The following is a 24867-nucleotide window of genomic DNA, read 5'->3' as shown; positions in this document are numbered from 1 at the left end:
CAGACAAAGAAGCAAGTCTCTAAGGTGAAAAATCAGTGATACAAAAAGGCATCTGGTATAGAAGGTGAAGGAAGCCTCACAAATTTAGTCCCTGAATTCAACCTGAGGACCGCTAATATGATCTGTGCAAACAATGCATTCTTCCAATTATTTAGTGGAAGAATTTGGATGTGGTTTACAGAATGATAGGTAAACAGGCCTTTACTGAGATTGCAAAAGGACCTTTGCATATGTCTATATGAATTTTTTATCCTATTCTGTGGAAACCATGAGTCCTGCTTGGATCAAGTAGTTAAGATCTCCTGATCTAACAGGGCACTGGTGGTTCACATTGGAATTCTTAATTGCTCAAGAGTATGAGTTTTAAAATCACAATTGAAAGGCCAACTAGGTAGGAAATGCTCTGAAACTGTTTTCACCTAATTTCCCACAAGTAATGCTGTGAATCATGTTGATAGACTGTCATCACTTTTGTTCCTTTATTACAAAATCTCAGGGACAGTACCCAGGCCCTGAGTAGAAAGAACTTCAAGGCCGGGGAAGATATTTTTTAAAATGGGTTCTTTGGCTTTCATGCAGGAAAGTTTCCACTCCTATAGGAATCAGAAATACTCCATAGGGTATAGTCATTGTCCGTCAATTGAAGTTGATATTGAAATGTCTTAAAGCCTGGGTAATGATAAATTGTCACACATAGTTTGGTATCTTTTGTCATGTGAATAGACATGCCTATACCTTTATATTTCTGACTAGTTCATACGTCCTTGCAGAGGTTCAAGTTACTATGTAGGACAATGTGGTCCACATCTGTAGGAATTAGACATTCCAAGAGAGATCTCAACATATAAAATGTGGCCAAATTTTTCAATATACTTGAAACAGTATCATAAGAAAAGAAGGAGTCAATAGTGATCATTTAAGATCCCAGAATACCAATATATTTGAATGAGAAAACAATGGTCTTCTAATGTGTGCACACAGATGTAGGAGAAAGAATCTTTTCAGTCTATTCTGTCCAGATGTGTAGAAGCAATTTTGTTGTTCTTCCCTTATGGATTGCACTTTATTTCACGGCCACTCCCAGGGGTGAATGACAGGATGTTTAGTTTCAGCTCATTCTAAAAACTCCTATGTCCTGAGAAGAAAAGTGGTGAACCATGATTTGGGTACATATCCACCCTAGACCTAACCCCTAAGAGTGGGTTAAGTTATGTAATTTTTCAGAACGTCAATGGTCCTACCACAAGGTTCATCCTATAGCAATATCCAAAGTTAGGCTTTAGAAGAGGTCTGCCTTTGTTCAAAGATTTCAACTCTAAATTAGATTATTTTCAATAGCCATTCATTGAATGTTACTGGATAAAGTATACAAACATAGTCACTTCTATGTTACAGAACGTTGTGATATCATCAGCAGGGGAAGTTCATATGACCCAAAGTCATGACCCTGAAGAGTCTGCTCTCCAGAGATCTAAGTATTTAACCCAAAACCTCCAGTTCCCAAGCAATCTTGATCCCAATGATAGAGCAGGATTTTAGGTGAATCCTTGTTTCTTCCTGAGGTTAACCTGGAATGATGCATCTCACCGTGACTGGAAGGGACAGAACCTGGGATACTGAGCACAGTGGGTACTGAACAAGGCTCTCATAGAATTTTCACTAGAACCTCAGGTCCCACCCAAGGCCTCCTTCCATTACCTTGAGCACTTATATCTTTAGTGTTGTCCACCTCTAGGTCATTTTCCTCCCATAATTAGCAGAGTATTAAGTGTACATTTTTCCTGCTCCTTTGAGAAACATCTTACCCTAACCTCTCTTTTCTGTTTTCTCAATGAATTCTGAGGTTCTTTTAAATTTTTTTTGTTCATGTTTCTGGATCAGAAACATCCTTGTATGAAGTCCCTGTTATAAAGTTGTCAGTACTTTGAGAAAATCACTACTTGGAGGATCCACAGCTAACCATCTTTTCTTCACTTGTCCATGGGGTCTGAGCAAAACCAAGCCAAATCTTTATATGTGCATTCTAACTTAAATGTTTGTTACCAAAAGTTTGATGTAGAGACTTCATCAGGTGTGTTGGAAGTTGTTTGGGCTCATAATGCAAGGTACAGGAAAGAAAAGATTGGTGAGGAGACAGCCAAGGAAAGGAGCACAGTGCCAAAGTCTTCATGCAATATGCAAGCCTGGCAAGCCCCTTGGGACAGGAGTGAGGAGCCCAGAAGAGGGCCTGTGCTACCCATCAGTACACCACCAGCACCACATGGCACCTCCAGCATGGGACATGGTGTGCCCAGGTTTCAGGAGGGCTGACTGTTGACACAGGGACCTGTTAGTCAAGTTAAGCCAGTGGCCTAATGTAATTGTCTTGTCTTATGTAGATGATACAATTGCTGTGGACAAGAAGAATTGGTAGTAAAACTGTTGTCTGATGAGCTAGTTAAAATTCTTCAGGATATTTGTGTGTGTGTGTGTGTGTGTGTGTGTGTGTGTGTGTGTGTGTGTGTGTCCTAAAAAGAAATTGAAAAGTAGTTCAGAGAGAACTCAAATGACAAGAGTGTCAGACTTAATTCCTCAGCAAGATGGATCCTTTACAATCACAACCAATAAGTGAAAAGGAAAGGTTTCCTTCACTTATTTTTACCTACCTTCACAAAGACCATTGTGTTCAAGATAATAAGAACAGAAATGTATGTGTTGATGCTTACTGTTGTACAACAGCTAGTTTACAAGTGACAGCAGAGGCATAGAGTCTCTTCTGTGTGCGGCCCCTGCACTCACTGGAAAGGAGGACAGTAGTATTGAAAGTGAAATAAAGTCACTTGTAAGTTTGTCTTTTAAATTGCAGGGAAGCATTGACTAATTTAAATGAGCAGACTTTTTGTTTTGCTGGTCCTTAGGCTTGACCTCAGAGGCCAGGTGCTGTCCCTGAGCTGCTTTTGCTAAAGTGTAGCATTCTACCTCTTGAGCCACAGCACCACTTCCAGGTTTTTCTGTGCATGTGGACTTGAGGAATAGAACCCAGCTCCTCATTCATGCGATGCAAGCACTATACCACTTTGCTACCTTGCTTGTACTATAGTACAAATGTCTACTTATAAGTAGACTTTTTATGTTAAAAGAAGAAAGAATAGGTTGGTATGGAGTATCCACCTTCCATGTGCAATTCCCAAGGTTCAATCCCCCAAAGTGAAAGGAAGAAAGTAGAAAATGGAATGATATGAAGTATACAGATACAAGAACAAAGAAAAATAGAAGAACAAAGGCAATGAGCAAGTTTTTAGGGTTTTGTTTGTTCATAATTGTTTCTTTTTTCTCTTAATTGTTGGCTGTGGGGTTAAAACTCAGGGAGGGCCTGGCATATTCCCTAGGCTTTTCACTAAAGGCTGGCATGCTACCACTTCCAGCCAGAATGTCACTTCTAGTTTTCTGGCATTTAATTGATGATAAGTCACAATGAATTTTCTGCTGATGTGGTGCTGAGGAGTGGAACCCAGTGCCTCATGTATGCAAGGCAAGCACTCTACCACTGAGCCACACTCCCAGCCCTGCATCCTTTCTGAAAATAGTGTGGTTGGGGCTGGCAATGTGGCTTAGTGATAAAATGCTTGCCTACCATGCATGGAGCACTAAGTTTGATATCTCAATACCTAACAAACAACAAAAGCTACCAAACACCCCTAGAAGCACTGGTGTTGTAGCTCAAGTGGGAGAGTGGTAGCCTTCAGAATATTGAAATTCAGGAACAGTTCCCACACCTTGAGTTCAAGCCCCAGGAATGTCAAACAACAGCAACAAATGAGCAAATGAAAACAAAAAACCCAGTGTCAGCAAGTTTCATTGATAAACACCACACACACACACACACACACACACACACACACACACACACACACACACACACACACTTTTTTTTTAAAACCATATTCACCTCCTTTACTGTGTGTGCTCACCCTCCGGGCTCCAAATGCTACCTACATCCATAGGAGAACTTATTGTATGTTTCTGTTGTTTTTGCATTCTTATAAAAATTATTGTGGGGGCTGGGAAGGTGGCTCAGTGGTAGAGTGCTTGCCTTGAATGCCTGAGGCCCTGGGTTCAATTCCTCAGTACCACATAAGCAAAAAGAAAATAAAAAGCTGAAAATGGCGCTGTGGCTCAAGTGGTAGAGTGCTAGCCTTGAGCTGAAGACCTGAGGGACATGGTCCAGGACCCGAGTTCAAGCCCCACGACCAGACCCCCCCAAAAATTATTGTAAAGGTGATATATATATATATATATACATATACATCTATACATACATATATCTGTATGTCTATATATACATATATATGTACATATACATATGTATGTACATACATATACATATGTATGTATATCATACATATTTACATCTATGTATATATACATATGTGTGTATACATATATACCGCTATGTATATATACATATATACACCTAAGTATATATACATAGTTGTGTGTGTGTGTGTATATATATATATAGAGAGAGAGAGAGAGAGGTATATATGTATGTCAAAGTTCCATAAGCCAGGTATTGATTTCATTACTTGATTGATTACTCACTTGATTTCATTGTTTTCATAACTTGTTGAACGAAATGCATTTTGCACAATTCCATCTCCTTTGGAAAGCAGCGTTTATTTCCATATAACACAGTAAAATATACCAATATTAGGTATTGATCTCATTGTCTGGGTGCTGTCCCTGACCATTTCATCTTAAGGATCTATCACTGGATCCATCTATCAATTTCTACCCCTGGATTTTTAGGTGATTAATTGTACATAAGAGTTTCATTGACTTTTCTGAAAGGGCTGGATGAAATCTCAATCCTTGGGTCTCAGGTTTGCTACCATGAGACACTTGTGTCCAGCACCTTTAAATATTATTATATACACTATGTTATTTGTGGTATGTTTTTTCTTTTCATCATTCATGAGGTTTGATCTCTGGGCCTGGGCTCTGTCCCTCAGCTCTTCAGCTCAAGGCTCATGCTCTACTACTGGACCCACAGCACCACTTTCAGATTCTTCTGTTTATGTGGTGCTGAGCAACCTAACCGAAGGCCTCATGCATGCAAGGTAAGCACTTTCCACTGAGCCACCTTTCCAGCCCCTACAGTAGCATTTTCAAAGGAATATATTAGGCCTTCCATATTTGTTTGTTGCACAGATTCAACAAACCATAGAACCCAAAGAATTGACAAAGTATGGTACCTATAGTAAACATGCAGCCTTTTAAAAAACTGTCATTATCCGATGAACAATGCATTGTAACAACTATTTAGTAGAATTTAAATTGTAATAGGTATCAGAGGTGATTTACAGTGTATATAATATATTCCCTAGAAATTATATTAGAGGTGATTTGCACTGTGTAGAACGATGTGTGCAGGTTACATGAAAGCAAACTAAGAAATACACATCAGATGAGACAAACATAATAAATAGCAAAGTAATCACTAACATGAAACCATGTTAATATTGTAAGATAAAAATAGTAAATATATCAGGTACTGTCTGATTTGAACAGAAGAAAACATACTCAAAAAACTCAATAAGCCAAAGAGGCATACATTAATTATTGAGAAATAAAAGTAAATCATTATAAACATACCATAAGCAACAATCAATACTGAAAAATACAAGTAGTCATAATAGGAAAGGAAAAGAACCTCAGCACAAATTGTGTTACCACAGATACAGAGCATTGATAATAACAGGCAAATTATAAATGTGTATAACAAAAGTTCTATTCTGAAAAGTAATGTCTACAAAGACATGATTAAAAGGACAAAGAATGTTAATTTCTTTAATCTATCATTATAATTGGAGAACTAATACTCCTCTTAATGACTGAATAACTAGACAAACGGTCAATAGAAATACACACATGGATGGCATTATCTTTACAAAATGCTGTTTATAAAGCACTATGCAGTTATATTTACCAAGACAGACACACTGAGAATAGATCTGAAGACAAATTGTCTTGAAATCAGTATGACAAATAAATCTATGATATAAGTACAAAGAAATCCAACAATATGTTGCTAATAATCTAACAGTAAAACAAACAGAAGGAAACTAGAATGAATATGTAAAAATATATGTATGCTCTCATTGTGATTTATTCAATATTAAAGGGAGCTACTTTCTTATTTCACTTGTGAAATAAAAACAATTGTTTTCAATTATGTATGGTGTTTTCACGTGTATATCTTCTGGTGTGTACGGCAGAGCCATAGAATGTGAGGGAAATAGGGTGATGAAAGTGAAATATACAACTCAAGAGTAGAGGTAGGAGGGAGAGATTGGTAGAGAATGAAGGCATGGAAGACACTGCATGAAAGGAAGGGTATTTTTTACCTCACTCATGTCATTATATCTCTCTATACATCACCTCCACAATAACATTAAATTACATTAATTATAAAACAATGCCTCCAGCATAAATGATTTGCTTAGTGAAGAAATATACTGCAGTTAGAACAGTTACAATTGTTAGAAACACATTACAACACTTAATTTGAAAGATAAACTATTTCAGTTTAGGTTGAATATTAATTCTACATAAACCAGTAACAATAAAGTGTTTCATTGTAGTATCCAATTAAGTGTTAATGTTAAATGTTGAGGTAAGAAAAATCAAGGCAAGTACTTCTTGCTCAAGACTGTCATTTTAGCCTAGCTACTAAGGAGGAAACTGAAGTCTGGAAGCCAGCCTGGATAGACAACTCAAACTAAGCAGCTAATGAACAGGTTAGAGGTATGGCTCAAGTGATAGTACCAACAGTGAGTGAGGAAGTTGACTGACTGTGAAACCTGCAGTTCAAGCTCCAATAGTAGCTCAAGAAACCCATGAAGTATGTGTATTACATGTGTTTCTAAGTTAGAAACCTAATTGTAGTGATACTAGCAAGTCTTCGTCTCAGATATAAAGGGAAAAGAAGATGAGTGGAGAAGGTGGGGAAGGGAAGCAAAAGGTTAGGGAAAAGAAGGAAGAAGAGAGTGGTGGAGAGGAGGGGAACAGAGGGAAAGGGAAAAGAAGAGAAGAGAGAAGGGGAGGAATACTTCATGGCATCAGATTTGACAGTAACTGGTCTGGGAAGATTGCTCAGTGGTAGAGTGCTTGCTTAGCATGCATGAGGCCCTGTGTTTGAATCCTCAGCACCACATAAGCAAAAATGTTGGAAGTGTTCCTTTGGTTCAATTTTTAATGTACTCATTTTGAGTACATTAAAAAAAAAAGTACTTGCAGACAGTAAACTGATTGATTCTGGCATCGTCTTCCCCTGCTTATATATACTGCAATAAAATAACAGAATTTAAAGACAGATATACTTTATAATCTATGAATTAAATTGATTTGTCAAATTTTACTCATTACTTTCCCAGAAACTCCCAAATTTCATGTACGAAATTGTAAGAAGTTTTTGGTTATTTGTGTCTGAAATTTACCTTTCCTTATAAAGTTTTTCCCTCATTTTGTTGTTGGCTTGAACTCAGAGCTTGAGCACTGTCTGTGAGCATTTGCTGTGCTGTACTTGCCATTCTTTTACTAATTGCTTCAGGAGACTAGTGAAAAGTTTCCTCCCAGGAGTTTCTTAGAAAATGGTACTCCTCCTCCAAGACTTTTCAAAAAAAAAATGGTTGTCTAGGTAGATCAGTATGAATGTGGGAGGAGGTAGAGTTCAGCGCAGGTCTATGTTCATGTGAAGCTTCATTACTTGCTCCAAACCAGTCTGTTTTTACTTTTCTGTTTTGCATATCCTATTTTGTTTTGATTTTCTACCTCTTCTCTGACCCTAGAAGTTCCTGTCAGCAAGTCTAGGTCACATATCTAGGGGACCTAAGACTTGTCTTCCCAGACTGTATCCATTACACTGTGCAATAAATCTTTTGCCTTCCTACCTCATATAAGACATGCTAAGCTTGTCTCTTAAGGGTTTGTTGTGATTGTTGATGATCCTTTCCCCACATCATGATTGGGAAGGATTGTGTAGGAAATTTTCATGCCTGATATTCAGTCCTCCAATGTAAGGTTTTCCATCCCTGTTTTAGTGGGCTTTAGCTATTCCTCATGAAAATGGAGATCCTGAGGCACATTTGGATGGATAGACGGCAACATGGTAACACCTATAAAATATGAAGGAAAAATAATTCTTCCTTTCTGTAAAAGTTAAAAGTAAGTTCCTGAGAGGCAAGGACATAAGGATCAGGTAAAAATGGGTGCTTCCTAGACTAGCTGTGTCCCATAGTTGTCATTGTTCTTGGTTACATACTTGTAAAATAGAATTTACTTACTACATTATGTTTGAATTGTTCATTGCTCACAGATGTAAGTCTCATTATTATACAAATATCCTCTTACTTTTATCCTCTTACTTCATTGATCACAGTTATTGACTATTGCAGATCCTGAGGTAGAAGGTACAAGTATGGTAAGGTATTCAGGGATAGATCATGGTTCTGACTTCCTCTGGAGGAAAAGGTGAACCAATGGAAAAAGATGGAGCTTAAGCGGAACACCTGTAGAATTCCTTTAGCAGGAGATGTGGTGCATCCCTCTTGGCTTCCCCTATGCCCAGCGATTCCCATGGTTGTGATGATCCATCGCCCTGAGGGCCTCTGGATTTCACACCTTGTCCACAGTTCTGGTGGTAGGAGTCTCCCAGTATGTAAGGCAGGACTGGTCTCAGAGGAGTGACATGATCAGTGGTACCTTGCTTGCTCCCATGTTTGTCAGTTTGTGTGGACAAGCTCACCCTGACATCTTGAGCCTGGCTGCTGCCATGAGGCCTATTTGAACTAATCCCTCTCACCATCCCATACCTCTGTTTCAGAGACCTGTCCTGTTTCACGGTTGTGTATCATTTACTGTGCAAGCTTGTGTTATGTATCCATATATGCTAGTAGTTGGGCTGGGTATGGTTTTCAAGGGTGGGGTGGTGTTTCATGACTCTTGCACGAACAATTGTGTTCTCACTAACTGCATGAGTAATCCTAGCTTACTATGCAATCCCCTTAACTTACATTGCATGTTCAGTTGATAGAACCATGGTATAATAAGTTTGGGTCTCGGTTTGCTATTGAGGTTCAGAGGACTCTTAGCCATTGGTGCAGATTTTGGGGAATATTGGTTGCCATCATTATTGCTATCCTGACTGTTTTGTTAGGGCTCCTGCTTCTGCTGTGATCATTGTAGAAACCATATATACAGAACAACATGTTAATACTTTAGTTTGAAATGTTTCTGGTACCCTTGATATGCAGGTGGTTGTAGATAAAATGATTGTGATATGTTTTATGATTTGGAAACAGCAATAATGTATGTTGATAATCACATAGACCTGCTAAAGACAAAGTTAAAAATAATGTGTCATGCTAATTGTCAGTACATCTGTGTTATCCACCTTGAATATGATGGAAATATGATTTGGACCCATATCCAGTGACATATTTGAAGAATCTTGCCCTCTGATAATATAAGCTTAGATATTATGCATCTTCAGGGTCAGATATCTGGTATTGGTCACTCTACCACGCAGGCTTAGTTGTATCAGTTCTCCATTACCTGAAGGGATTCACCTGGGGAAATAGCACTCTTTTTGTTATTTCTTAGGCATTTTCCTGTTTATTGTTTTGGTATTTCTTTTTTCTTCCATTCTTCCTGAGATGTATGATCTGCTGATTTTCCAGGTTCAGGCTGATAGACACTTGCTCAATTTACAAAATGAAAAAGGGAGAAGTGGTGCAGACCCTGAGGTGCCAGGAGCTGGCAAGGTGTGAGCAAAAGCTCCCCAACCACAGACTCCAACCTTCAGGGCTATAAGTACTTGCCCTTTTTGTAGGAGGGAGTGTTCCTTTTAGCTTCTGGGCCTAGGGGCTTACCTCTAGGTGTTTGTTGGACAAAGGTTGAACTAGAATGAGGAAAGATGCATATGGTATGCACTTGTTGACTCAGTGAGTACTAGAACAATGTGATGCAAGCACTGGACCGATCTGGAAAGTGTCTATAGCTAAGGTTATTGCTGGAATAAAGAGAGATTCATCATTGGCCTTCTCTCAGTCTGTTCCATTATCATCCCATTGCCCTTCCAAAACACTGTTGGTGTTGTGGCTGTCCCGCAACAGTGGTAGAGTACTTACCTAACATGTATGAAGCTCTGGTTCAAGTCCTCAGTACCACATACATAGAAAAAGCCGAATGTGGAATTGTGGCTCCAGTACTAGGGTGCTAGTTTGGAGCAAAAATTTAGGGACAGTGTCCACGCACTGAGTTCAAGTCCCAAGGCTGAGACATAAAAGAAAAGAAATGCAAGCTGGGTGCTGGTACCTCATGTCTTTAATCCTATCTATTCAAAAGGCTGAAACCTGAGGATTGCAGTCCAAAGTCAGCCTGGGCAGCAATGTCTGTGAGACACTTATCTCCAATAAAAACTAGAAAACCAGAATTGGTGCTTTAGCTCACAATGTAGAGCACTTGGCTTGAGCTGAAGGGCTAAGGGATGGTTCCTAGGCTCACAGTTCAAGTAGCATAACCAAAAACAAAACCAAACAAAACAAAAGGATAAAGGAATAAAGAAATCCATCACAAATGTAGGCTTGAACAATGAAAACTATATTTCAGGGATGGGAAGATGGTTCAGTGGTAGAGTGCTTGCCTTGCATGCATGAGGCCCTGGGTTCGATTCTTCAGCACCACATAAGCAGAATAAGCCAGAAGTGGCACTGTGGCTTAAGTGGTAGAGCACTAGCCTTGAGCTGAAGAGCCGAGGAACAGTACCTAGGCCCAGAGTTCAGGCCCCATGACCAACAAAAAGAAAAGAAAAGAAAAGAAAACTACATTTCACAGGTACTGTTGGAAGCACCCCAGTTTTATCTCTTTGTCTCTCAGGAATTTAGTTTTAGAGAGGACTTTTTTTTTGGTTGTGGGGCTTGAACTCTGGGCCTGAGCACTTATCTCTCAGCTCTTCAGCTCAAGGTGAGCACTCGACCTCTTGAGCCACAGTGCCACTTCCCAGGAATTTAGTTTTAAAGAATGAAATTATTTTTTCTTTATATTGTTAGAGGTGCTTTTAAGTTGAAGTCTATACATTCAAATATGCTCTTTGATTCCCGTTTTCATGAGGAATAGTTCTGGTCCACAATAGAGACATGTTGAACCCATACACTGGAGAACTAAAATCAAAAGTGAAAGTTACCAATCCAATCTTTCCCAATTATTTTTTATGGAAGGGATTACAAAAAATCTCAATAAACATGTAAGAGACAAGGGTAGGTTCTTTGATAAGAGAGAGGGAGACTGTTGTAGACCCTGGGGTGCCTGCCAGGAGCAGACAAAATGTGAGCAAAGGCTTCAGGACAATTGACTCCCACCCTCAGCACTGCAAGTCCTTGCCCTTTATTGGTTTGAGGAAGTGTGTGTTCTAGCTTTTTGGCCTGGGGCTTTACCTGTCTGGAGGCTTGGGTGGAAAAGATGTATTGAAATAGAATGAGGAAAGATGTGTGCTGTTTGCACTTTTGGGCACAGTGGGTCTAGACCAATATTACTCAAGCATTTGAGAAATATAGCTGAACTGTGTCATCAGCCATCACTCTGTCTCCTTAATTATCATCCCATTGGCTCTCAGAGCCTTGCTTGTGCTCTGATGGGATTGCGGCAGGAGACAAAAGATTTATTGCACATTTTAATGGTAAAGGTTTGAGAAGACAAGTCCGAGGTCCCTTAGATATGTAGCCTAAAGCTACTGAGAGGAACTGTTAGGATCAGAGAACAGGTAAGAAGTCTAAAGAGATATTCACATGCAAAATGAAAAGACAAAAGCAGACTGGTTTGCAAGTGATTAAGCTTCACATCAACATAGCCTAGCCTAAACTTCACTCTTCTATCCCTCCTGCATTCATCCCTGACCCCCCAAACCACTATCTCTTTGAAGGGAAATGGAGGTGATATGCCATGTTCATAAGAATCCCTGTGAGGAAACTTTTCACTAGATACCTGAAGAAATTATTAAAGGGAATGCAAATAGAGCACAGCAAATGCTCACAGACAGTGCCCAAGCTCTGAGTTCAAGCCATAGTACCAACAACAAAACAAAACATAAAATCCTTAAAAGAAATGCAAAATTCAGAAAAAAACAAAAATTCATTTGATTTAATAGATAGAATTGGGGAGTTTCTGGAAAATTAATTGTTAGATTTTGTGAAATCCAAATCACCAGAAGTATTATGCTGCATACTTACCTAACAATCTCACTATTGTATGCCAGTGTTTTCATTACAGCAATGGGAAATGACACAGGTATAAGTTTATGGTTGTGAATATCTTTTTTTTTTTTTTTTTTTTTTGGCGGTTGTGGGGCTTGAAGTCTGGGCCTGGGCGCTACTCCCTCAGCTCTTCAGCTCAAGGCCTGCACTCTACCACTGTAGTTACAGCACCACTTCTGGTTTTCTGGTGGTTTATTGGAGATAGGAGTCTCATGGTCTCTCCTGGGCGGGCTGGCTTTGAACAGGGATCCTCAGATCTCAGCCTCCTGAGTAGCTAGGATTACAGGCTTGAGCCACCGGCGCCCGGTAATATCTTTGTAAAGTAGGAGGGGATATATTAAAAAAAATTAAGACAAAACAGAGATAATTTACATTCACCAGAACACAGGCGTTGAATAAACAGAAAGGAATAAGCAACGCAGTCTCATAACCTCAATTTCATTATTAGAACTAAGAATCAAAAATCCAATGTATCCAATTCTCCCCATATATATCCACTTTCTGGTTGGTCTTATGTATTTCAAGAGGAGACAGTGGTTTTCAAGAAGAAACTGAGCTTAACTCCCACAGCAGGCAGAGAAAAGTCCCAATGCACAAGAGCACACTTGTTCCCAGGTTTGCAGCAGGGTGGCACCGAGCATTGTGGGAATTGTAGTCTCCATGGAGGATATTTTCTTTGAAAGTCCTGGGTTGTTTTTGTTTTTTGGAGGGTGGAGGTGGGGCAGAAGATGCTCTTGCTCATGTGTCTCCCCCCCCCTTCCCGCCCACCATGGGCATTTTAAGTCTGCCTCTTCCGGATTCTTTTCCTTTGCCTGGCTGCTGGAAGTGCCCTGAAAGACAGTTTGGCCTTCCACAGGTGGGAGCCAGGAGTCTGGTGCCCAGCTCTGTGCAGTGGAGCCTGGGAGCTGTAACTTGAAGGAATCTCAGGCTTTGGAACTGATGTCAGGTAGGAAATGTGTGATTGCCGCGGGAGTCTCCCCTCCACTGGTTTCTGTTTGTTTTTCTGTTTCTGTTTCTTTGGTGGGGCATGAATTTTGGGCCTGCAAGCAGCATTCCTGAGCTCCTCAGCTCAGAGGGAGAGCTTTATACTTGAGCCAAAGTGCCTACTTCCCTCTCCAGTATTTTCTCCAGTCTGGGGTTGATAATTTGCTTGAGGTTCAGGAGTTTGTGCTGCCATTAGCCTCTGGGCCTTCAGATGCAAGAACCTGGCTTCCAAATGTCTGAGAGCAAGCTGGGTCATTGTCTAGACGAGGAGAGCACAAGAGCTGTGCATTTGTACTCCAAGACCAAGGGATTCTTCTATTAACCCATGTGACTTTATTTGCTTTGCCCAGGTGTAAGAGGAGTACAGGAAGTATTCTAGTGAAATTGTGAGATGTATGCCTGCCTTGAGTCCTCTTACATTGCAGTTGTATTTGGGGCTTCTGTGTTGTTTCTCCTAGAGATAATTTAATCTGTTTGGCTTGAGTTTTTAATCTCCTGGGTGGATCTCACAAGTATTTGTACATGATCCTGTTTCTAGAGACAGTTGTACATGGGATATTGGAGTAGTGAGTGCTTGTCCTATATTTTTAGGAATGAAGCCTAGCAATGTTTGAAGCAGAGCACCCTATGAATAGGAATCTCCATCCTAAATGGACAGACCTTGTCAATTCTGAGAGGCCCTAAAGCGAAGAAGCAGAAAAGCACAGGAAGGGGAAGATGTTGCTAGCTTCCCTTGCCTATTACAAAAATTGTTGCTACTTCCCTTAGCACCAGATTCATGTGGTACTCTTTCCTATACCACTGTCAATCACTTTGTGTTGTTGCAAGATTTAAACTAATTTCCAGGAATTGTGATGCGCTGGACTGAGGAATAAACCAGAGCCAAGTTATGAGAGGGTACCTGAGGCTGTGGTTTGGGATGGTGGGGTAATTGTTATAACAAAGTATCTATTAATGTAGTAATCCCTAATCCTCTTCTTGCTAATTTATTCAGCCTGTTACCACTATGATTTTTAGTATGTAATCATGCAAACTTATGTTAAATGTCCCATCTAAGGATTTGCTAATGCTAGCTCTTATTGGTTGGTTTTGCCTGGTAGTACAGAAAGTATTGGTCAGGGAAATTTGGCCTTTAAAGAAAAATCACAGAAGAAAACTTGAGGTAATATGTCTTACTCAAGGTTGTATGCTTTGTAGGTGTTGCTTATCTTCAGGTGTGTCACTCCTATATGGAGTATTTTATGTTGTATCTTTAGGATGGTCAAGGTTCTTTCCAAGACTGTTTAGGGAAATGAACATTAGGGACTTCTCAAACCTGGGTTTACCTCATCTTTACTCATGTCCCTTTGGCCAAAGCATGTTAAACGGAAATTGCAAGTCATTGCATAGGTGTGCAATGGGTACAGTGAAATGTGCCATTTGACAACCATTGTTGAAAAATTATAACACAATAAATATCTTCTGTAGACATTTTTTCTCTAAATTGTGTGAAAACTACATCATACATGCTTTCCCTGGTGTTAAAATATGTAAATGAATGAGGTAGAACACAAATTCCAATGGATGCCTAGGATACCGTTGTATTAAAAAAAAGCAGTTCCTACATGCCGAAGTATATTCCGTAATAAATACTTTTAGTGGAAATGTGATATGTTTTTGCTTTCAAGTATTCAATAATATTTGTGGGAACATTCATTTTTTCGAACTTAATGTGTACATAAACATAGAAATTAGTTTGTTTAATAATATCTATCTGTCAGGAAATGGACTGCATTTGTGTTTCTTGGAAACTTTAATGCTCAGCCTGAGATATTAAAGATTCTTCTAGGACAACTTTATGGTTTTGCAGCCCATGTATCATGTTTGCAAGAGAAAATTCTGGACCCCAAATCTCACAGATTTATTTCTGAATATGTCATTTGCTTTATATCCCAGCCGTGCTTCTAGAGTCTTCTGTTCATTGTCAGCAGCAAGACAGAATGAATGGATCTCTGGTGAGTTTTTTTTATTTCTCATTTGTTTTCCATTCCATTATATGAACCTAAAGATTTCCAAGAATTACAAACAATGCCAACGACACAGATTCAGCCTCAGGAATGTATTCATAAGTCAGAAAAAGATGGCTTGTAGATTAGGAGATAAAGATTACTTGTAGGTTTAGCAAATTAAATGGTTATATTCTTTCTAAATTGAATTCAGATTGGCTTCAGAATGTCTAGGTTTCATCTTGTCATAACATGTAGTCATACCTGTTACGTGATGTAGTGCCCCGGAGCAGGTTACATCTCGTGGAAGGTGAAGGGTAGATTGCAACCAGATCTCATTCTCATGAGTAACATTAAACTATCTCAATGAAATTTTCCTGGAATTGCTGAAATAGTGTGGTCATACGCACCTTCGTGTGTTCTTAAGGAATGATTAACCTATATGTGCTTAAATTACTCTCCATATATACTTCTTGGACTACTTCATGGTCTTGGTCTTACTTGAAGCTGAGGCTATATGTGTTGCTAAACTTTATGGTCTTTTTTCAAAATCTTGTTTGTTTTCTAAAGTATCCTCACAAGATTTCTTTCCTCTATAATCTCTCTCTACTCACTTGTGTTGGTTATTTTTCTCTTTCTCTCTCTTTGTGTCTATCTTTGAATCATTTTTTCTTACTTTTCTCATTCTCTCTTTCCTCCATATGTCTCTCAGTTTTTTTTTTCTTCAATGATCTATCTGGGAACTAGTTTTTCTTAGTGATCAGCTTTATGTTGCTGACATTGCTCTTAAGATTGACATTTTTCTTACCCACTGTATAGGAAAATTGTTGCCTAGAGAGTTCTACAGGATTCCAGAAACAAAGAAAATTAGAGAAACACAAAAACATAAACAGATAGACTTAGGGGAAATCAGGGTTCTAAAGGCTCTCTGGCACTTGGTCTCTGGTTACCAGCAAGCAAGCATAGTTCCTTGAGTTCACACAGGGAAGATTACCATTGATAACATGCAAAATTGAAGTATCTATATTAATATTACAATCTGAGCCACAACAGGTTGTGAGGAAAACATGTTTCCTTATTCTCCTGAGACAGAAGACTGGTGCCCAGAGAAAATGCAGACATGAAGTTCACCTTACCTAGCCTTCAAGGTGAACAGCAGCTCAGTTTCAGATGCTATCTTTCCAACAGTAAGGAAAAGGCCTGCCCTCCAGTCTCTTAACCATCTCCAGAATTCTCTTTTACGCCTTCTGCAGCCAGCTCTCAGTGCTCTCAATGCTGTCAGGCTGGAATCCCAACCTTTCAAACCTTTTCCCCCTTCAGCTCAACTTCAGAGTTCCATACAGAAAAGGACGTCCTTCCTCCAATTGATAAACTACAAGAAAATTTGATTTCACCTGATTCTGTTTTCTTTGCTCTAACTTCATTTGTCGTGGTACTCAGTTTTCTTTTTCCATACCACTACTTTTAAATATTTTCATTCACTGCCAGTATAAGATAGGTAGTTTTGATAAAAAAAAAAATACAGTGATGAGATTTTCTCTATTAGAAGTATCATTTGTTGCAAAATCTCACAGATGTTTGCTCAGGAATTGATTTTGATCTCTGAGAAATTTTACTATTAACTAACAAAAGTGGAAATATATCTTTAGGGATCTACTGGAGAAATGACTCAGGAATATTTAACACATTTGACCATTTGGTCATATTTATCATTTTTGTCATCTTGAGTGTTCCTTTAGTCTCTATCAATTTGCCTTCACCTTCCATGAAGTCCTATTAAAATGAAAATCTTCTCAAGGAACATTTTATTCCCCTCCCACCTATATTTTGTATTGTAGAATGTAGAGAAAGTTTACAAAACTTCATGGTAGCAGTTCTTTTTTACATAGGAAGGAAATATCAGGGTATCTAAGACCACATTTCAATATTTAGTATTTAAACCAAGCATGGATAACCTAGGATATTTTTATGTGGGAACTAAATCAAATCTTATAAGGGCCCAATAAATCATTAGCTACTTTCTGGAGTACTGTTACTGTTTTATAATATTCATGTGGACACTGCTTTTCTTTGATCTAGTAATGTTCTATGTTCTGTATACCATGTGATATCCTGAATGTGTTCTGCTTGCTTATGAGAGTACTTGTTAATAGAAGGTCTAAATAGGGTTTACAGTGAAGCAGTAAATGTAAATGAAGAGAAAATATTTGTTTAATTCATTGTTACGCTTATATGTACTAAAATTTTATAAAAACTAATAATATAATTTTTTAGACAGCACCTTAGACTTAATGTCATCATGCCAGATTATTGTCTCCTTAGAATTTTTATCTTGTCTCTATTGCTAGAAGCAGAAATGTGTTTGCATACATTAGGGAATCTGTAATTTTTATTGGTCTTGGGGCTTGAATTCTCAGCCTGGTTATTGTCCCTCAACTCTTCAGGTCCAGGTGAGTGCTCTACCACTTGAGTCACAGTGCTACTTTCAGTTTTCTGGTGGTTTACTGGAGATAAGTGTCTCATGGACTTTCCTGCCTGGGCTGGCCATGAAACTTGATCCTCAGACCTCAGCCTCCTCAATAGCTAGGATTACAGGCATAAGCCACCAATGCCCTGCAAATCTGTGTATTTTAATGGCCACGTTTATGTATTGTCAAATATTTCTAATTTGCTATTTAATTTTTCCTGTGAAAAAATAACATAGCCAGCTGCAAACATTTAATGTAAGACAAAAGCATACCTGCAGCATAATGAAATTCCAGGTTGGAATTCTCATGACCCAGATCTAATTTCTTGATGGAAATGTGCCATTACAGAAGCTGATGTCATTTGATGATGTGGCTGTGGACTTCACCTGGAAGGAGTGGCAGGATCTCGATCCTGGTCAGAGGGCCCTTCATAGAGAAGTGATGCTGGAGACTTATAGCAACCTAATGTACTTGGGTGAGCAAAGGTCACTTTTATTTGTAAGATCAAGTGTTTTTATTTTAGTAGACATTTGACTATGGTATTTAGGTATAAGATTCCAGTCCATTTCCAGGTGAAAAACTGCTAGTATAAAAGCCAGCCAAATTCAGGTTGGGGAGCTTGATATTGTTTGCCTTTCACACTACTGCTTGAGACACAACTCCATTTTGGATTTTGTTTTGGGATATAGTCTTAATTTCCATGCCCAGGATGGTTTTAAGCCTGCCTCTTCTAATCTTACCTCCTAAATGTAGGGTTACAAGTGTAAGCCTTTGGACCATTACATTTTGTTAAAAAAAAAAAGATTCCAGTCCATGAGAAGTGTCATTTCTTTCTAAGGGAAACTTCAACTTCATTATATGTAACTCAAGAGCTAATTTTATTCTCATTCGTTAAGAAGGCAAATTAGTAGTTGGACAAAAGTTCTAAACTATGATCCACTAACAGGAAACTGACTTCCCAGACTTGGGGTGATTATTATATGTGGATCTACAGACTAGATAGAATATACATTACTACTGTCAGTATTATCTGGAAGTCAGTGGTTGAAAGTGTGAAAGTGTGTATTTGTAAGCCAAATCTGACATAGGTTTCATTGCTTCAAGCTTGGAATCCTAGATACTCTATAGGCTGAAATCTGAAGATTTTGGTTTGAAGCCAGCAACTGTAGAAAAGTGAACATGAGACTCTTATCTCCAATTAACCATTCAAAAACTAGAAATGTAGCCAAGACACAAACTAGTAGAATGCTAGATTTGAGCAAAAGTGCTGAGTTCAAGCCACACATGGGCAAAATAAACCCAAAGCTGGGGGAAAGTACACCATGGAGCTGTTAAGAATTGAGAAACCATGGGCTGGGAAGGTGGCTCAGTGGTAGAGCCCGTGCCTTGCATGCTTGTGGCCCTGTGTTTGATTCCTCAGCACCAATAAAGCAGAAAAAAAGACAGAATTTGGCGTTGTGGCTCAAGTGGTAGAGTGCTAGCCTTGAGCTTAGGAGGTGTGATACAGCTCCCAGGCTCAGAGTTCAGGCCCCACAACTGATCACACTCCCCAAAAATAAAACAATTGAGAAACCAGATTTAGGAGCAACCCAGTGAAAAGGATGTCTGCAACATTACATTAATGATGACCCTGCAAGAGCAATAGTTCTCCACTATTTCTTATTCACAGGGCACTGTGTTCCTAAACCTATATTGATTGTGAAGCTGGAGCAAGGTGCAGAACCATGGACAAGAGAAGGCTCAGAAGAGAATTTCACAGGTGAGTTAAAGCATCTTGAATAGTGATGTTGGGTCCAGAGCCCAGTGGGTCTGTTTATTTGAGCTGTACAGAGCAATAGGATTCCTAGTGCCCTGAGTCATGTATGGAAAAGAAATAGGTGATCTTTTGTCTCAAGGAATTGTCAATCCAGAATTCTCGTGGAGACAAACTGAATTTGATGTTCCACGTAGTTAATGTTAGCAATTCTCTTTATCTGTAGAGAAGTTATTCATAAAGCTAAGAAGACAATAAGAAATGTAGTAAGGAGATCTCATTTTATTTTAAACTAGTATTTTGCAGGTAGGAGGAAAATAGGATCAGGACAATTTCTTATCTGTGGTGCTGGGCATAGAGGGAGATTCAGAATGGAAACATTAAGAGTATGGAGATGAATAATTTGAGTAAATATTTCCTTGAGAAAAATATAAAAATCTGAAATACAGAAAAACATTATTTTCCATTGTAAAATGTCAGTACTACTTTCTTAATTACTACATTGCAGAGAAAAGTATATATTCTGTATAAAGCAATGCTTTGATATTTGAAAATCTAGTAACAGAATTTGAGAAAATATCATTATAGTAAGGAATTTGTGGGTCTTATTTATGTTTTTGTCTATTTTTCTATTATTCATTTTAGATGCCCCAGAAATGGAGGATGTGATTAGCACCTGCCAGGAAAGTCACAAGAAGTATCTCTCTGAAGTAGCAATCCTGAATAGTAAGCAAGGGGAGGAAAAAGTGAGACTTATAAGAAGTTTTCATTTGAGCTCCATACAGAACTCAGAACTGATTAAGAATAATGTGAACTCCTTAGGGATAAGGATAGAAAAGGTCACTGGCTGTCAGAGCATGGGTGTTTTCAGTGAACCCGGTAAGATGTGTGCTGCATATAGTACTCATGTGTCTTCTGTAGTTGACAAATGTAAACAGTGTGAAAAGTCTTTCACTGGGAAGAAACACCCTGTTGTCCCTCAGAGAACACACACAGGAGAGAAACTTTATGAATGTAACATGTGTCAAAAGTCTTTCACCCATAAATCAAAGCTTACTCTCCATCAGAGAACACATACTAGAGAGAAATCTTATGAATGTAACCTTTGTGGAAAGTCTTTCATCCATAAATCAAAGCTTACTGTTCACCAGAGAACACACACAAAAGAGAAACCTTTTGAATGTAACATTTGTGGAAAATCTTTCTCCTGGAAGGCATATGCTACTAGACACCAGAGAACACACACAGGAGAGAAACCTTATGAATGTAACAACTGTGGAAAGTCTTTCCCCTGGAAGACACACCTTACTCGCCACCAGAGAACACACACAAAAGAAAAACCTTTTGAATGTAACATTTGTGGAAAGTCTTTCTCCTGGACGGCATATCTTACTCTCCACCAGAGAACACACACAGGAGAGAAACCTTATGAATGTAACAACTGTGGAAAGTCTTTCACCAAGAAATCAAACCTTACTCGCCACCAGAGAACACATACTAGAGAGACATCTTATGAATATAACGTGTGTTGAAAGTCTTTCACCGAGAAATCAAAGCTTACTTGCCACCAGAGGAGACACACAAAAGAGAAACCTTTTGAATGTAACATTTGTGAAAAGTCTTTCTCCTGCAAGGCATATCTTACTAGCCACCAGAGAACACACACAGGAGAGAAACCTTATGAATGTAAGATGTGTGGAAAATCTTTCATCAAGAAATCAAATCTTAATGTCCACCAGAGAACACACACTAGAGAGAAACCTTATGAATGTAACTTGTGTAGAAAGTCTTTCACCCATAAAAGAAACCTTACTGTGAACCAGAAAACACACACATTAGAGAGACCTTACGAATGTAACATGTGTGGAAAGTCCTTCTCTTGGAAGTCAAGCGTCAATGTCCATCAGATAATGCACACAGGAAAGAAACCTTATGAATGTCATATTTGGGAAAGATTTTCAGCCAAAAGCTACAACTTTCTATCCACCAGAGAGCACACACAGGAGAGAAATTTTATGATTGTAACCTATGTGGAAAGTCTTTCATCCAGAACATACACCTTTCTGTCCATCAGAAAAAAAACCCACCTGAGAGAAATGTTATGTATGTAGCAGGCATGGAAATTCTTTCACCTGGAAGGCACACCTTAACATCCATCAAAGAACACACGGAGAGAAACCTTATGAATGCACCCAGTGTGGAAAGACCTGGAGGTCACAGCTTAACAGACATAAGTTGCTTCACATAAATGAAATAACTTAGGATTGTACCAAATGGGGAAAGTCTTTGATCTGTAAGAAAATTGAAATTGCAATACAGAACCAATACAGGATAGAGACCTTATGATATAGCAGATGTGGAGTCCTCCAACTACAAGACACAGCTCAGGGTTCATCATAGAACACATAAAACACACAGACACACACACACACCCTCACACACAAAGAGGAGAAAAATCGTATGTAGAAAAAATGGAAAGGTTTTCTAGAAAAAGTCATAACAGTAGTAAAGTCTTTCTTGGAGGGGTAACAATGCTCAATTGAAAATGTATTCATGACCTAACTCATATAATGGTATAACCAATCTATACTGTATCTTTACAATAAAATATATATTTAAAAAATATGATGGATTAATAGACTAGAATCTCTGCATTTTGTCTTGGGGGAGAACCCCAAAGTGTCTTCAGTGCTTGCACTTTTCTTTAATTAATCACTGGTGATGAAAAACTTGTGATTGATTCACTCTTAGCACATTTAGTTGTTCTGCTGAGTGAGCTATAATAAAACACCAGTTATCTATAATAAAACACCCATGTTATCTCATAGAAGGCCAAAGTAAATATGACATTAGGGGAAATAATCAAGCACACAAAGATATTGATCAATCTCTCACAAAAATTGAAGTTAACAAAGAAATAAAACCATCTGCCACTTGAGCTACAGCATCTCTTCTAGACCCTGAGAGGAAGGAAGGAAGGAGTAGGGAAGTGAGAGAAGGAAAGAGGAAGGGAAGGAATGAGGAAGAAGGAAGAAATAAACTATTCAAAAGAAGAATGTTTAATTATTGGTGAATGTGAGAATTATTGTTTCAGAGGTGGAGCTCACGAAATATAGCTTATAAAAAAAGAAAATTTTTGAATGTTTACAAAATGATAAAGAGGATGTAACATTTTATAAATTGATTTACTAATTCAGTAATATTAAGTAAGGAGGTCAGGTGTGGCTGGTGCACTATTGGCCACATGGTAGATGGTGGGGTCTGGCATCTTGTTTTCATGCAGGGGAAGGAAATGACCCATCCATCACTTGCCTCCCAACTGATGGGTGGGGCTGGATCCCTGCAAGCAGGCATGGGCATTTGGCTGATACGTTACTCAAACTGATAGTCCAGTGCCTGGGACTGGGAATTTCCTGTAGACCTGCCTCCTGCTTAGGCCCTATTTAGGCTGGCCCAGCAGTGGCACCAGATGCCATGCCACATGTCTCTTTAATCATGTCCTGTGTGCCGTCTCCTGGCTTGACTCTGGTCATCTTAGTGTCCCAATTCAGCACTCTCTTGGTGCTGATTAGTTTCTTGGTGTTGTTTTTATTCCCCCCCCCTCCTTTCTGTCCTGTTTCCAAGCTGTCTAAGTGTATTTGTGGACTGCAAGTCTTTGTTACAACAGGCTGCTTGCAGACTGCTTGCTGTGTAATAGACTCCAGTATTCCATCTAAAATAATGTGGCTTCCAACAAATATACTGTTTTCTTTTACAGAAACACAAAGTTTGATCTAACATTAGAATTTCTAGAGCCAAGATAGATGCCACTGTATAGTTATGTAATTAAAGATATCCTGGAAACATTTAGAAAAAAATGTTTGTTACATCAGAAAGTGCTCAATTAATAAACCAAGTCCAAGACTCCAGATCCTATATAAGCCAATCATTCTAGATATGTCCAGAGCTGTTTGGTTACATGAAGAGCTCTACTTTCACACTTTCATGAAGGAATGTTATTGTGCCAATATGAGGTGTTGAATTCAGGAACTGAGTTGAAGCCATCCAGAGCTGGCTTCAAAGGAGATTCTCTCATCTTGGCCTCCATAAAAGCTTTTTCTTTTTGCTTATGTGGTGCTGGGGAATTGAACCCAGGACCTCATGCATGCATGGCAAGTGCTCTAACACAGAGCCACCTTCCCAGGCATACCCTTCTGCTTATTTACAGAGGCCTAGTAAAAAAAAATGAGATTGGGAGGCACCTGTGCTCTTGGCCTTCCTATTTGTACCACACACACACACACACACACACACACACACACACACACACACACACACACACTCTATCCATTTGGAAATCGCTCATTCTCCCATGTTTACAAACTGTATGCTTTCTGAGAAGGGATGGTTCACAGACTGGAGTCCTACCTAGACCTGTTATATACCTCAAATTATGAACCAACATGCCACATTCATTAAAAGTATGCCTGATAATAACATATTTTATTAATGTTTTGTATTATCTTTGTTATTATCATTTGGCCAACACTTTGCTTGAATTCACAATTAAAGGGACTTAATGCTCACTGAATTGGTAAAGTACCCTTTCCTCTTTTTTTTTTTTTTAATTTAATTTTATTTTATTTGAGAACATACTGTACAGAGGGGTTACAATTACATTGGCAGGATAATGCATACATTTCTTACCAAGCATTGCAGCCTCCTCCTTTGTTTACCCTTTACCTCCCTTCCCAGGCTCCCCCCTCCCCCCCACCCAATCATACCCCCCTCACCCCCCCACCGACATTGTAAAGCTGGTTTTGACATGACATTCTGTACTTCTCATTGTTGCAACAGGTCCACCTCAATCCTTAAACGACTTGTTTGTCCCCGTCTCCTCCACATGTTATACTGACATCAAATATAGTGAAAGCGGGGGTTACACTGTGGGGGAGGGACATACAAAGCAACAAAGAAATAATCTTATAAATGCGTTAGAAACACATGCATGAAAGAAACAAAAACATTAAAATACATATTTGAGGGTTCGTTTTCCTAACATCACATTCTCTGACTTTTTCCGCTTGACTCATACCTATACTAGATATTGCAAATAAGGGAAACCATGGGACCTATGTTTCTTTGGGCCTGGCTTACTTCACTTAATATAATTTTTTCCAAGCCTTTCCATTTCCTAACAAATGGGGCAATGTCATTCTTTCTGATGGAGGCATAGAATTCCATTGTGTATATATACCACATTTTCTTGATCCATTCATCTACTGAGGGGCATCTGGGTTGGTTCCAGATCTTAGCTATGGTAAATAATGCTGCAATAAACATAGTTGTGCTGTAGCTTTAGTGTGGCCTTGTTTGTGATCATTTGGGTAAATGCCCAAAAGTGGGAT

The 24867-nt window shown here is 38.9% G+C and overlaps 1 protein-coding gene across 1 annotated transcript in view; it reads left to right on the top strand.

Moving 5' to 3' along the window:
* LOC122123329 (zinc finger protein 809-like) overlaps positions 1 to 18261 on the top strand; it is a 50612-nt gene extending 32351 nt beyond the window's left edge. The window contains exons 3-4 of the mRNA XM_042697682.1: positions 15210 to 15268; positions 18076 to 18261. Of these exons, the coding sequence (XP_042553616.1) occupies positions 15210 to 15268; positions 18076 to 18261 (245 nt within the window). The remainder of the gene's footprint in view (positions 1 to 15209; positions 15269 to 18075) is intronic.
* The last annotated feature ends 6606 nt before the right edge of the window (positions 18262 to 24867 follow it).

The sequence above is a fragment of the Dipodomys spectabilis genome, unplaced genomic scaffold, assembly GCF_019054845.1.
Source record: "Dipodomys spectabilis isolate Male_0828 unplaced genomic scaffold, ASM1905484v1 ptg000227l, whole genome shotgun sequence".
NCBI classification, from domain to species: Eukaryota; Metazoa; Chordata; class Mammalia; order Rodentia; family Heteromyidae; genus Dipodomys; species Dipodomys spectabilis.
The sequence above is the reverse complement of the archived record's forward strand: the minus strand, read 5'-3'. Positions and strand labels throughout refer to the sequence as shown.